Source organism: Stegastes partitus, unplaced genomic scaffold (assembly GCF_000690725.1).
Source record: "Stegastes partitus isolate 25-593 unplaced genomic scaffold, Stegastes_partitus-1.0.2 Scaffold186, whole genome shotgun sequence".
Classification (NCBI taxonomy): domain Eukaryota; kingdom Metazoa; phylum Chordata; class Actinopteri; family Pomacentridae; genus Stegastes; species Stegastes partitus.
The window spans coordinates 667,144-682,584 of record NW_007577917.1 but is presented as its reverse complement, the minus strand read 5'-3'; the positions used below and the strand labels follow the sequence as shown (position 1 = coordinate 682,584).

The 15,441-nt window shown below is 42.2% G+C and overlaps 1 protein-coding gene across 1 annotated transcript in view; it reads right to left on the bottom strand.

The window, feature by feature from the left end:
- Positions 1-15,441, bottom strand: part of col11a1a (collagen, type XI, alpha 1a) — a gene marked incomplete at its 3' end in the record, with an annotated part of 76,907 nt that overhangs the window by 11,016 nt on the left and 50,450 nt on the right. Inside the window, exons 40-52 of the mRNA XM_008280225.1 lie at positions 13,018-13,107; positions 11,731-11,784; positions 8,069-8,176; positions 7,867-7,974; positions 7,354-7,407; positions 7,118-7,171; positions 6,579-6,686; positions 3,297-3,350; positions 3,163-3,216; positions 2,944-2,997; positions 2,379-2,432; positions 453-560; positions 1-54 (exon numbers count right to left, since the gene is read on the bottom strand). Coding sequence (XP_008278447.1) covers positions 1-54; positions 453-560; positions 2,379-2,432; positions 2,944-2,997; positions 3,163-3,216; positions 3,297-3,350; positions 6,579-6,686; positions 7,118-7,171; positions 7,354-7,407; positions 7,867-7,974; positions 8,069-8,176; positions 11,731-11,784; positions 13,018-13,107 — 954 coding nt within the window. The remainder of the gene's footprint in view (positions 55-452; positions 561-2,378; positions 2,433-2,943; positions 2,998-3,162; positions 3,217-3,296; positions 3,351-6,578; positions 6,687-7,117; positions 7,172-7,353; positions 7,408-7,866; positions 7,975-8,068; positions 8,177-11,730; positions 11,785-13,017; positions 13,108-15,441) is intronic.

Sequence of the window (15,441 nt, the reverse complement as noted above, 5' to 3'; positions counted from 1 at the left end):
AGCAACACCTGGCTCTCCAGGAGGGCCCGGGTCTCCAGGGAATCCAACGGGACCCTTTAAAAGAGAGATGCATCAGTGTAAAGAAATGAAACCTGAGGCACCGCGGCTGAGACATAATTTCCCCGGATACAGGTATTAAGGACATGGTTAGTAATTTAGACAGTGATTTGGTTCTGGTGTACCTGGTTACAACCCCTGAAGGTAATTTGATGGACTTAATGATGATATTGCAAATCCATGAGAAAAGACCTCACTGCATCCCATTACCATGCAGGCATAAAATATAATCTCCCTCAATAAAAAGGCTTTTTAGCTTGCGAATATGTTCTAGGATAAAATTGCCTGCCTTAAGGCTGTCGAAGATACTTCCTTTAAAGCAGTACATTTTAGCCTGTGCGACCGAGCACTAGAAAACCTCCTCTGCAGATTTTGAGAGTATTTGTTGGACGTACAGGGTTACCCTTTGGACCGTCATCGCCGGGGGGTCCTTTGGCACCAGCGGGCCCGGCAGCTCCAGGGGGTCCGGCTTCTCCTTTCTCTCCTCTTTCACCTTTTGGTCCCTGTAGTGATGGAGGGTAGGGGAGGGCATTCATTACATCGGTATCACAAGAGGCATTTTTTAAAGAGTCTGCACTGAAGAGAACAGGGAGATAAAAACAGACGAGCAGCTGGAGGTTGCTGATAGAAATTGGATCCGAAAAATGATCTCGGCACTCGTAACAGAGGACAGCAACTTTAGATGGTGGACAGCGCTCATATAAAAGTCTATATAGGTTTTTTAACACCATGGGCTCTTAGGTAGGATGTTACCGTGTCTTCAGACAGTATGTGAATCTCAAAGGTGCAGTCTGTTGCACTGTAAACACGAAAAAAGCTATAATCCCTAATTTGATAAATATGCTGGACCCCTAGTTTCCATTTTTTTGTGCTGATACAACGAACTCTTCCTATTCTGTATGCTGAAGCGCTTTTTCTTTGGTGCATGAAGGAGTCCGGCGTATTCTCCAAACTGTGATGGGGGGTGCTGAAGATTTGAATTAGAGATTGTTCTGAATATTGCCGATTCCTGCACTGGGTTTTTGGTCGTCAGCTGTTTCTGCTGAAGACATCATTCTGTGGGTCTTTTTGTACCAGAAGATAAAAAAAAGGCTCATTTAGTTTCATGCTTTGAAGCTACATTAAACATGTGGCTTAAGGCAGCACTTTAATCATTGTTTAAGCATTTTAATTTACATTTGTACGACACAAACACTAAAGCTCTTCGTAAACATTGGCATACTAATATCATGAATTGATTTTTGATCTGTTTTCAGATTTGCCCAGCCAAGAGATTAAGGACAAAATATTGATTTTAGATGCATGTTGTGGTTCCTTAAATGTACAAACTGCACAATGACTTTGGAAATGTCGGTGACACCATATCAGCACTTCGATGGGGAGCTAGTAGGGGACATTATGAACACTTGTAATCATACTCCTCTGCCACTCCCACTGGAAATAGGCCATCTTTTCAATCTGCTCTTGTAGCTCAATAATGATAAATGAGGCAGCAGAGCTAATAGAGCCATTGATGACGGGATTTATTTTAAAAATAAAGTGTAAATTGTTAGAAATTTCTGTCTGGCAACAACACAGGCAAGCATATGGATGCAGTAAATTAGCATGCGATCCTTTAAAATGAACTCTGGCATCCAGTATGACAAAATCAAAAAACCAAACATGGCACTGAAGAGCACTTACAAAACTTGTAAAGTCCTACTGGCCCATTGTAGTGATCAAAAAAAAAAAGCGCAAATCACAGTTTAAGCTGTACTCAGCAAAGTGGCTGTCTAGTGGTTTGATGCCAATTTGCTTCATTGTGGCTGCAATCATTGTTCTTTAGGACAGAGGCACCAGGCATATCCTCCAGGTAATTACGTGCTAAGAGTCTGGGAAGGGAGTCAGGTTGGCAGGCTGTGTGGACATGGGGTGCAAAGCAGGAGTGCCATGCTGAGACCAACTACCAGCCTAAATGTGAAGAGCAATTATTTTCCCGGTGATGAACACACGGTGTCACAATGACAAAAAAAAAAAAACGTCTCCTTAGATTGGATTTTGTTCAAGTCCTCCAGCTATGTGTTAGTATTGCTGTTTTCCCAGTGATAACCTCTAAATGATGCTGCTACCGACGTCGATGCAGCAAACATTAACTATGCAAACCGTGGTGGTGTCGCTCATGGAAGTGAAGTTTTTAGAATGTTTTCAAGTAAAATCCCCAAAACAATCAGCTGCACGGTGGGTTAAAAACACACACATGTGGTGGCACAAACATACAAAACAACAAACAAAGTTAGGAAATTGCTGCCAAACACTGAAAAACAAAAACCCAGCTTACTCACCCCTGTGCCTGGCTCTCCAGCTGGTCCTGGGTTTCCGGCCTCACCTTGCTCGCCCTGTGGTTACACAAATGTCAGTGTGTGGACAGATAAACCTTCAACCTGACACATACAGAGTTTCCCAATTCAGACACTGCATTCTAAATAATAATAATGATATTAATAATAATACACAATGATGTTAACACTCAGCTAAGTCTATAATTATAGTGGATTACTAGGATGTTAAGAGTTACTGCATCCCCAAGTGTTTGGTTTCATATTCCAGGGTCATTTTAACACCCATGGTACAGCATTAAGTATTTATAGTGCAGCCTTGTGCCAAATGGCAGTAAAATGGACGAACATTGTTGGAAGTGTAGTAAAACAGACAGTAATAGTGTCAAAGCATTAACTCAGACAAAGAGGCTGAACATGTGAAATGAACAGGCTGCAGATGATAACAGCAGTGGGCAACTGGCTGGTCTGGAGTGGGTGGGAAGGTGTGAGGAGGCAATATTTCGATCTCACAGCCAAGCATCACACTAGGCAGGCAGAACACCCTGGGGTGGTATGTTCTGAGTCTTACCTTCTCACCCACGGATCCCATGGGGCCCACGCCACCTGGAGGACCTTGTGGACCCTGCAGCAGGAACATAAAGAAAGAAATGAGTCATCGTTCGTCACCTTACAGTGTAGGATAGGTGAGGTGAAACCACTAAGTATGCAGTTGAACCTTGTAAATATGGTCAAGCTACTGTATATATCATGTTTTGTATACACACTCTTAACAATTAGCCATACGTACATCAGCTCCACTCGGACCCTGAGGACCTCTGGGACCAGGGGGACCAGGAGGGCCCTGCAGAAAAGAGTTTTATTGTTGTTAAGATGCACTGTAGTGTTATAGGAGTACTTACAAACATCAGATGCATCTCTTACCATGGGTCCAACGTCACCATTCTCACCCTTTTCACCTGGAGGTCCAGGAAGCCCCTGTAGACAAATAACACGAATAATCATTTATATTATCAGAAAAGAAAAATAATCATGGACAAGGGGCTGTAGCGTGAATAAGCAACAGAATTCCTAATGATTTAAATTTGTTTGTGCTGTGAACTGCATTCGCTGATATTGCCTCAGATTTAATGTGATATTTGATCTGACTGCTGGAATACATTGTGGTGATGCACTAAAATATTAAACGTGTCTGTGGTCCAGAATGCGTATAAACGAATCACTTGAATCCATGTTTAAACTGCTGTCTAGTCCTATTATCTGCTCAATGAAATATTCAATGAGTTTATGCAAACCGAGGTCAAAAAAAAAAAAAAAAAGGAAAAAGAAAAAAGTCTACAGCATCAAAATGCTTGATTTGGGGCTTTTTGTAAAAGCTGCTGTTTATGACGAACTGTATTAAAAAATCTTCACACTTATTGCGAGAGCACAACAGCCTCTTTCTAACTACTTAGGTGAAGCTGTCACGATATTATTCCACAGTTCTGCTTCCAGCTCTGCAAATATAAGTGTGACAATAACCGAGTGAGAAAGGCAATATTAGGCTTCTGTTTGCTTTGCTTTTTGCAGTCACTGACATGTACATCTTTACTCAAAGGTGCCGGCTTAAGTCCAGCTCACTCATGCATGTTAAATGAGCAACATGGTCAAGACCTCATGTGTGTTTGATCCCTGACATTTCTACCAGTAATTGCCATGATTAAATCGCCGTAGCCTGCTCTGCCCTCTGTGTGTGTGTGTGTGTGTGTGTGTGTGTGTGTTCTTGATTTGAAGGTAGTTTGTCATCAGTGTCAGGTTGCAAGAGAGGAGATCAAAGAATTCATTCCTCTACCCAAACCTCAAATACTCACAACACTGGGAGGGGGAAAAAAAGGAGTCTTTGCGGACTGTTTTAAGTTTGTGTGCCTGCCCTACATCCAAGCGTGTGTGTTCGTGCCCCTGTTTGGGAGTATTATCACTGGGTGCTAAGTGTGTGTATCTGCATGCTGATTCCTTCCTGCTGAGAAATATCATCTGTGAAAAGGTCTCCTCTAGTCTCACATCGTAAGCAGCGCTGCTAATTATGCGGCATAGCGAATGCGCTCGATGAGGAACGGGCTATTGGAGCAGGTCAGTCCACGCAATTAATGGAATCGCGATGGGAAGTGAATTACTCCCAATTAAAAGTCCATTGAATACAATCCTGTGGAGATGGGATCGCACCTTGGAATGATGAGCAGTAGTCTATGTAATTTCATCAAGACAATGACCCCAAACGCTGCAGTAAACTCCTAATGTGTTTAGCTTAAGAAGCTGATTGCAAATAAACAGATAATTACAAACAAATGGGCTACAACTGTGGGAAAGGTCCTACCTCGTTAGATTATTACCGCGGCGCAACAAAACATCATTAAGGCTAGTTGTGGTTTACTTTGGGTTATGTGTACAATTTTGTATCAAGCTGATCAGCTTTTTAATGACCCTAATATTTTCACTGCAACTCAGCGACTGTGACCTTGGATGAGTGCTACTCGCCTATGAATAATATAAAACGCTTCATATCAAAAAGAAAAATGTAGCACTGGTGATAATGCCTTCTGCATTATACATACCGACAAGCCTTGTAGGTCTTTGTGGATTCTCTGTGAGGGCTGAGGCAGTGTAGACACTGTGTAGACAACCCGGGCGGTGGTGATAAAAGCAGGATGGTGCCAGCAGATAAAGGTGAGAGGTGTAATCATTGCGGGTCAACGCTGGGTCACCGTTCTATTCACCGCAGAGCCAATTAAACTGCATAGGCAACCGTGTAAGCTTAGTTTGTGTGTCTGCCTTTGTTTCTATTGTAGCCGGCTGTGAGATGAAGGTCACAGCGTAGCCGCGCACACTTTAGAGAGGTGATTGTGGGATTCTTACATATGTCATCATTACACATTAGCAGGAGGAAGATAGCTGAAGAATGTATTATTGCAGACTTCTAATCCATACAGATAACAAATAAATACAGCATAAAGCAAAAAATGATGCTTGATGGAAGCCTATACACAGAAACTTGAGCATAAGTCTATATAATGAGTACTCACAGCTACTCTGCAAGCCTAAAATAAATAATAAAGGATAATCTGTATTAAACGTGTGTTTTTCGTCCTGCCTACCAAGAGGTGATCATTGTGTGGTAAGGTTATTGTAAAGCAGCTAATTGATAGCCCTAAAAACTGACACACTGCAGATGAACTAGGCAGCATGTCAGCAGGACCGGAAGAAGAACAGGAATCACAATATAAAGCATATAAAAATTAATTAGAAGTGATGCCCTAGATTCACATTCCTACTGTATGCTATTTCGGGTTCCTCTCCAGGCTCTCCAGCGTTACATGGCTCAATAAAAAGTGTTTTTTTTAAATATTATTTTTGATGAAGCCAGAACTGTGGCTCATAGAGGACTAAAAAAAAAAATTGAACAATGAGTTTCTCTGCGTTCAGCGTGACGGCTACAAGACCACAAAAGAAGTGATGCTGTGACCTAACAGGTGTAGCAGCACAGTGGCGGCAATCTGACTCTCCTCAAAAGCAGCTGGAAAATACGAACGCAGCTCATTTGGTCACAGGTTTGGGACGTCCATCCAGGCCAGTGCATCTCCAGCATACGTTATAAAACAAATGAGGAGGCTGTTTTGATGCATGATACCAAACATCTACGCTAAGATGGGAAAAATACAAAATCTACTTACTTATTTTGTGCTGTTTAAAGTTATTGACATTAACTCAAGAAAAGTCCTCACAGAGATAAAACAGCATTAGAAGCAACAGGCATTAACAAACCTTGAGAGCAGATTTTTTTTCTCCAATGTTGTACAAAAAAAATCTTAAGAACTGAATAAATGCCTAAATGAGTGTGTTGCAGTGGGTCTAGCAGCGCCGAGCCGAGCCTGGGGAAGGTAAAGCCCAGCTGGTGTGCAATATGAATAGAAACCTTGTGGAGGCAGGCTTGGCCTCTGCTCTGGCTTCCATTTGTCATTCATTTTTGCACACATAAAAAGCGCTGCCTCGCTATAAAAATATCTTTACACAACGTGCCCTAAATGTCCATTCAGCACATGTAAAAATAGTTCAGTAGTTTCATCATTTACACAACTCACGACAGTCGGAGGAAGCCATTGTGTAAAATGTAAAAATGGTGGTATGGTGGTTCTTATGATTTGTAAATCGCAGCTGATTAACGGCACAAACCTGCAGCCCAATGGGACCAGGGGGTCCGGGGAAACCTCTGGGACCTTCATCTCCCTTCTGTCCAAACATGCCCTGCTGACCTCTGGGACCAGGCTCTCCATCGGCTCCCTGAGAAACAACACATGCAGATTTTCAGTGTTTTTTATTTCTGCTCAGGTTCGACGTGGTCTCTGAATTCCTGTTCGTATTATACTTGTTAAATTTTATGAATATTTTTACAGTTTTCAGAGGCCCAGCTGAACCGCAGCGCATTCATTACGGGCTGTGAAATTTTCATATAAACATATGTTATGCTGGCTGATACAACACAAACGAGATTGCGGTTAAAGGCTTTTCAGTTTTGCTGTTTAAACATCGTGTGTCCTGTTCTGCAAGTCTTTATCAGGAAAAGTAGTTTATTCATAGGAGTTTCTGAAACTTGTTCAACTCCTGCTGTAGGCTTCCTGGCTTGTACATCAGTGTTTACTTGTCTGTCTGGACATGTCATTTGTGATGCTGTAGCAGTAACACTACCTTAAAATGAGCACAGTTGTACTTACAGCAGGACCTGGGGCACCTATGGGACCCTGGAGACCAGCTGGGCCAGGAGGACCCTGCAAACAAACACACAAAAAAATGTTGTTGCCGAAATCCGCATCCCGAAATGTTTAAAGAAATTTTAACATGTAGTATTTTATAAATTTAACACATTTTATTCCTTTTCTGACACAAATAAAGCCCTTAAGAGAACATGTAACATGTGAACAATGTATTTCAGTGCATTTTTATAACCCACCTGCTCTCCTTTGTCGGCTTTGCTTCCTTTCTGACCGGGCTCTCCAACCTCTCCCTGGGAAACAGAAACAGTCTCAGATCAGCTTTTTTAAATGCCAAAAATAATTGTAAACTTAACACAAACAGCCATTATCTGCTACTACAATCTTGCACGGGTGTGTAAATATGGAGATGCACATCATTTCCAGCCTAGTTCACATGTTTCTGAGCTCTAAGAATGCCTGATTGTAACCTGAAGAGGCATTACCATTCTAGTGGATGGAATGAGCGACAGTATTTCACATTTACACCCCTCTGATTGTGTTTCCTGGCACATTTGGTTATGAAGACAGATAGGAAACGGTTAGGAAACTAGAGATCCATATTTTTGATGCAGATGGCCTGAGTGCAGAGCGAGGGGATGAGGATTGATTGGCACTGTGGTTTAGTCCCAAATGCATCCCGGCCTGGGACTGGAGAAGGAGCTGCAGCTGGTACAACACAAGGACAGAGCTGGTGAGTGTGGCTGACTGACCTTGTCACCATCCTCACCGGGTGGTCCCTGGGGTCCGGCAGGTCCAGGCAGGCCAACAGGACCCTGGACACCATCGCGACCAGCTGGACCTTGAGGCCCTTTCTCGCCCTAGAGGAACAGAGGTATTTGTTTTAATCATATTTTGAAAACTGAAGAAGGTCAAGAAAACAAAAAGCTTGAGGAGAGAAAAAATAATAATTACAGGGGCTCCCTTCTCTCCAGCAGGACCTGGAGGACCCTGAGGGCCAGGTCTGCCAGACAGGCCAATTGGACCAGCTGGACCAGCAGGACCCCTCTCACCAGGAGAACCCTGTAAGAAGGATGGAGACATGATGAGTGGAAAATAAAAGGCAGGCAGGCAGGCAGGCAGGGTTTCGTGATTTATTTTAGGATGTCATAGTTTTATTGTCCATAAATAAAACCTAAATACAGCGAACAACAAATATCACCATTAAGACACTGACAAAGCACAACCCCACTGAGTTCTGCCGCTAATGGATCAATACACGCATACAAAGGCACGCACGCAGACCCCCTTTCGAGAGGAAAAACTGAAAAAGCAACACACAGTAACAGATGGCTTTTAAATTCTAATAAAGCACTGCTGATTCTTAAAAGCAGTCCACATTATCTGCTGTCAGAGAGCTGAGGTCTTGGTGGTTCTCTGAGCCCCGAGCAGCTCTCTCCTGCTGCTGAAAATGCATTTCTGAATGAAAGAGACTGCTGTCGTGTATCAGTACTTAGATACAGGAACGCCGTGTTCGCCTAAATCCATAAAACATGATGGTAAATGACACTCAGCGTTTTTTCTACACTGCTGCAATGAATCAGTCATTTGTTTACCTGCACTCACACTAACTTTGTGTTCTCTGGAATACGCCATCTGACCACAAAGACTGTCACTAAAAGAGCCCAAACACAAATTTGCTCCTCTTGTTGGCTGGTTTCTGTTCAGTGAATTAGTCGTGTAAACACTGTGATGCATCTTCTGCCGCTATGATGTGAAGCACAAGGTGTGTGTTTTAATGTACCGTGAGAATTAATCTTATCAGGAACTGTTTCACTCTGTTAAAAATACACAAAAATACAATATGTTCAATATCAGTACTGATGGGATCCAATTTCTATCTGATTTTCTAATCTAAGCACTGTTGCCTCGTAGCTAGAAGGTTGCTGGTTCGCGTCCCGGTGGGGGCACCGGGATCTTGATGTTGCAATTTTGGTTTTAAAAAAAACCCACACACATCCATCTGTAATTTATTTACTGCAACTTTAGCTTGAGACTAGGAAAGGGGAAATAAAGATAAGGAAAGAGAAATGCACTTGACATCCAGTTTTACAGCCTTGTGCATTCCTACCAGTGTCACTCTGTGATTATGTTGGGTTTTGCCAGTAATGTTTTGTAGATTGAGCCATGATTCTTCTTGTGTTTTTTGTTTCTGTTTCTGTTCTTTGTTTTTTTTTGTTTTTTTTTTGGTCTATTTTTGGTTGGTTTGTCTTTTTCACTTTTGGGGTTGGGCTGCAAGGTGGCGCAGTGGTTAGCACTGTTGCCTCACAGCTAGAAGGTCGCCGGTTGGCGTCCCGGTGAGGACATCCGGGATCTTTCTACATGAAGTCTCCATGTTCTCCCCGTGCAGCGTGGGTTCTCTCCGGGTTCTCCGGCTTCCTCCCACAGTCCAGAAACATGCTGAGGTTAATTGGTGATTGTAAATTGTCCGTAGGTGTGAATGTGAGTGTGCTTGGTTGTCTGTCTCTAAGTGTAGCCCTGTGATAGACTGGTTACCTGTCCAGGTGAACCTGCCTTCACCCTGAGTCAGCTGGGATAGACTCCAGCCCCCTATGACCCTGGTGAGGATTAAGGTGTAGAGATGATGGATGGATTTTCTAATCTTGACTGATAAGTAAGCGACATACAATGAATCTAAGTATGGCCCAGTTTTACTATCTGTGTTACGATCCCTGAGCAGACATGCAGAGCACTTATTGGTTAAAACTATCTCAATACGGGTGGCCGCCATAGCTCAACTGGTTGAGCTGGCAACCCATGTAGTCGGGCTACAGTTCCCAACGCAGCGTTCGTGGGTTTGAATCCAGCCCATGGCCATTTGCTGCAGGTCCCTCCCCTATTCTTCTTCCTACTTTTCCGTCTCTCTCTACCGTCCTGTCAAATAAAGGCCAAATTTAAAAAAAAAACAAAAAAAAACAACTATCTAAATACACTCACGGAGGGGAGAATTGGCAAAAACATAATATTTCAATTGTTTATAAGAAGTAGGGCTGCACAGTGGTCAGCACTGTCGCCTCACAGCTCGAAAGTTTGAATCTCAGCCTGGGATCTTTCTGTTGCATGTTCTCCCTGTGCAGTGTGGGTTCTCTCGGGTTCCTCCTCCCACGGTTCAAAGACATGTTGAGGTTAACTAGTGATTCTAAATTGTTCGTAGGTGTGAATGTGAGTGCGCTTGGTTGTCTGTCTTGCTAATCGGCCCTGTGATGGACTGACGACCTGTCCAGGGTGTCCAGTGACCCTACAGGGGATAAAGTGGTGTATAGATAATGGATGGATGGAGTAAATATAGTCTATAGGACTGGGACAGCATTTGAACATTCTGTCTACAGTGTAAATGTGTGTTAATATGCAAACAGTAACCAAAACTTTGGGTGTAGGTTAACAAAATGTTCATTTAATGTGCAAAATTTGCACAGAGAGTTCTCAGTGTATTGATTTCCCAGGACTCAAATCACTGTGCTGGGGCCACGCTGCTGCTACCTTTTCCTCAATATGTACAAAATATATGGAAACCTGACGTACTGCAATTAAAAATTAATATCCACAACTTTAAGAGTATATGCCCAGTGCACTATAAATGTCCCAGCAGATCATAATATTGGCCTTTTAAATGAGACGTCTGTAACACGTGTTTCCTGAGAAATATTTTATATTGAGAGTTTTTTTTTTTTAGCAGTTTTTATGTTGTGGTTTAATTGCTTTAATAGCTGGCAATACTTGAAATGATTAATAGGTATAAGAAAAATCTGTTCTGATAACAGCAGCCCACGACTGTGTGACAGTCTGGGAAGAATGTAAGAAAAAGACAGCAGTCATAAAGTGGTAGGACTCATGCTCTGGGGCTGAGCAGAGACGTGCCGGAGCATCTCCCACCACGATGACTAGACATATGACTCACCATATGGCTGCTCTCCTGGCTGCATGGTTTTGTTGTGTGTTTGTTTGTTTGTTTGTTTGTGTCTCTGTCTGTGTGCCAGGAGGCAATGGTGCAAATAGTCTTGACGCCAGCTACTCGAGTGCACGATCGGATGAGAGGCTGCTGCGTGTAGCGTCGCAGGAGGAGATGAAGACGGCTGGCACTTTTATTGGAACAATAATAAATAAATCACAGATTACATGACCGTGTAATGAGTTCATATGTGTAACCCATGCACTCACTTCACTCAGCGCAATTGCTTTCCTCGATTTTATTTGATTTTCTCTCACGTCTGCAATAAATGCTATGGTGGCAGTTTTTATGTTATTCTCTGTAGCTGTGATCTAATGGAGGCCGGCACTTAGCTCAGAGTAGAACGTGTGAATGTGCATATGTTCCTAAACGTGTCTTGCTGAAACTCAAACCTGGGTCGGAAAGAGTTAAAACGAATAATTGCATGTACCATTCTCCCATAAGTAATTGTAGAAGTTTTCCCTTTCCATACGACACAAACAGCCCTGTGGTGTTTGCCAGGCCTCAGTGAAACATGAATTATATTGTAGCAGCCTTCACACTACTCAATAGCAATAACAAATAAAAGATAAAACACAGAGGGTAAAGAAACTTGTTGTGTTTGGCTTTCAGGTGACAGCATACTTACAACAGGACCAGGTGGACCTTGGGGCCCCTCTCCTCCCTTCAGACCTGCAGGGCCCTGAGGTAAAGAGAGGAAAAAACACACATGAGAAATTACCTGAGACAGAAGATAAACTCTTTGGAACTTTACATCAGCCAGTGTTTCAACATCGGCATCATTATAATCCAGCCATAAACCGTCTGCCTTCGTTTCCTGGTTTGTCGCCTGAGCGAGACGACACCAGAAATGTGCTTTGAGTGCATTTAACCTCCGAGCGCTGCTGCAAGAAACACCATTACTGCTGACATTTTTATTCTGATATTCTCCCAAAATGAAACAGAGGCTAAAAATAAAGCATGTGAAGTAGCATCCAACTTGCATAATAAATAACTCCGTCACAACAGATAAGACGTCTGTTAAAAAAAAAAGAAGATATCGTTCCCTCCATAAACGTGCTCTTGTGGATAGAGTGGTTGCATAAGAACAATACTGCATGTGCATGTGGGTGTATACCACTTTCTCTATTCTGTTCTCCGTATGCAAGCTTGTGAATTTCGTTTCGCACATGAGGGGGTGTGCATAATGTGCCACATGCATGTGTGCGTTCCTGCATGTTCGTGTGTGTGTGTGTGTGTGTGTGTGTGCAGCTCCCTAGTGGGCCACAAAAGAGCACATGGCAGTATGGGTAATGAGTTTCTGCTGGCTCTGGCTGTGCGCTGGAGTAAATTACAATGGCAGAAAACAATCAGCGGTGTTGCCGTCCCGCAGAATCCGACTGACCTTGAGGACGGGGAAAGCACAATACTCCGTCTCCCTACAGTATACCCATTCTCAGCCACGCTGGCCTAATTGCCAACATTTCTCACTTAATAATTTATTAAGTAAATAATGCATACAGAAACAAACAAATAACTTTGCTGCCCCCCAAAAAATGCTGGCACTGAAATATGAAAAACAACTCAAGTCCTTGAGTTTAACTGGGCAAAGATTTTACAAATGAATCCCTGACCAACAATTCCCAAATTCTGAAACGGAGGCCCATGAATCATTGCGGTGGTTAAAACAACGGTGCCGGTGGCGGCGGAGCGATGTGGAGGCTCGCCTGATAATTTGTAAGATGTCGCTTCGGATTTCCCCTGCACCGGATTGATTGCTAGGAGTGAATTCCAGGGCTGGTGTCTCTAATGAAGTGAGTAGCTCCAGATAGACGCTGGTTCATTTGTTACGTAGCAATGTTCTGTCACCTTCTACTAGCAAACATGTGTAAAGGAAAACTATGATGGATAGGTGCAGGTGGAATGGAGCTCTTACCGTGGCGCCAGGTAGACCTCTCTCTCCGGGGAAGCCGCGGAGGCCGGGCGGGCCGTCTTTACCGGGGGATCCCTGTGGTCCAGGATCTCCCTGTACACACAATGACACAGTTTAAAACCCAAAATACAACAATTACAACTGCAAAACTGTAATAATTACAACAAAACTGTATTTATATATTTAAAAATATGTCTTGTTTTGTTTCATAAGTGAACTTGTGAGTAATTAAAGTGCATTAAAACTATTTTTATTGCAGATTAATATGGTATTTGTTGCTATATGGGCTAAAACTGCATCCTCACAAAGTCAGAATGCATCCCACAGACAGGTTTCCCTTCAAGATTCAACAACTTTCAAGGACTAATTAAGTCTGACAACTTACACATGGGATAAAACTATTGCCAATAAGAGACAAAAACAAAAAAAACAGCTAGTTATAGAATGAAAATTGGAGTTTTCATCCAGTCAGGTGAAGGAGGTTGTCTGACTGAAGGAAACACATTCAAGCAAAATATGAACTTAGTCTCGCCAGAAAACTACAAAAGAAAAACTATTACAACACTGTGTCAAACCGATATATTCACCGCACGCCTTTGTAGTGAAACAGGCTCAATCTGTCAGTCACGTACTCAGTCTGAGAGCTTAAACATGAGTTTTCTTATATTTTATATCTAAAATTGAGTTATCCGCAGCCACAACTTTGAATGTAACTTTACAGCTTGGAAGTGATGAATTAGGTTTGGCATGGGGCTGCTATTGGTTTGGAAATGCAAAGCACACGACTGCAAAATCCTGCATTTAAGAACTGCGCTGCACTCAGACATAAACCTTCACAAATTCAGAATCACAACTACTTTAAGATGCTTCTCAACCGTCTCCGCTCGGCCGTCTGCTGAAATGAATACAAGCAGGTACGATGTGATAGTATTAAACTCAAGGATAGGTCTGAATCCCTAAAAAAACACACATATTGATAATCTGCCATTAGCTGCAATTAGCTTGACGCATGAATGTTCTCTGAGGATTCATTATCACTGTCACCACGCAGTCAATAAAGAAGCATCAAGTCGAATCAAAGCCAGAGCGGTGTTTCTTTCACAGAGTCGAATTATGAGAATATTATTTCATATATTTAAGCTGAAAATGTTAAAAATCATATTAAACTGCTTCAAGGACATTCTGAAATCCACCTGTTGTCAGATCAGGCTTCAGAAAACGTTATAATTCAACGGTTTGTTTCATTTTAGTGAGACAGGATCAACCCACGAGCTGCTTTCTTGAATTGTATAAAATTACCGCTAATTGTTGAAGACGGTAAGAGATGGATGCCACGTCACGGAGAGGCTACGATGTAGTGGAACCGCATGGTTCAGTTGCCAATGAAAAGCAAAAAGATCTTTAATTGTGCAAACAATTACTCTTGTTCGAGCGCATGTCTGATTTGAATGTCATTTATAGGAATAACTTTCAGTGCGACACATAAACAATCAGTCGCATATGATTAAAGATCTGTAAGGATCAACGTAAGGTTTGTCTGAAGCCAAAACTTAAAATTACATTCACATAAAAGATGATTATTGTAGAGAAATATACTTCTTAAAAAATGCTTTTATCCTGCAGAGAGGTCCCCGTGTGCTCAGTAAAGAACTAACCGAGAACTGAGGACGGCAGATATAAAGGTATTCTTGAAGAGCCATATTTATGTATTTCTGTGATCTTGTTGTTGCTGAAAAGTAATTTCATTTCGTATTCCATTGTCCTTTGTACACTGACTTCCTTTGTTAAGATCCAATTGAAGAATCCTGATTTGTTTTGGTTGTCTGATGCTAATATGTAGATTTTTTTTTTTTAATGTGGAGACATTTATTCTGGTGAGATTGAATCATTCCAGACGCCTGGAAGCTGAGACGGGGAACACTGTATTCAATATAACAGAGCGGTCCTGTCTTGTAAATTGAATGTTCTGAAATATATTCTAATTGGAATTTGTGAAACCACGTCGTACGATTTGCCATATGTCCGTCCAGGTTATTGTTAAGCCGATGTGCGGATGCAAGAAAAGGACATTCGAATGAACAAACAATCAAATCAGACGTGACACAACATAAAACCCAGACAGGGATTTCTTTCTGATTGAAATGAGTAGCCGCGAGTGTTTGCTACGAGGAAGCAGATAAAAAAAGAGCAAGAAAAAATTGCTCCTTCGCAACTTCATGCACGCTCTCACCCCTTCCTCACCCTCACCTCCGACACCTCGATAACTTTTAAAAGTTATTCTGTATTCTAGCTACAAGAAAGGAACAGTTCCAATAATTGCGGGGCAACTTCATTTAGCTCCTGGTGGATTTTATACACCACATTTCTAAAACAAGGACACTTGACTTCAGGAAAAGTTACTTCTGGCTTCGTTCTCTGTTCTTTTGT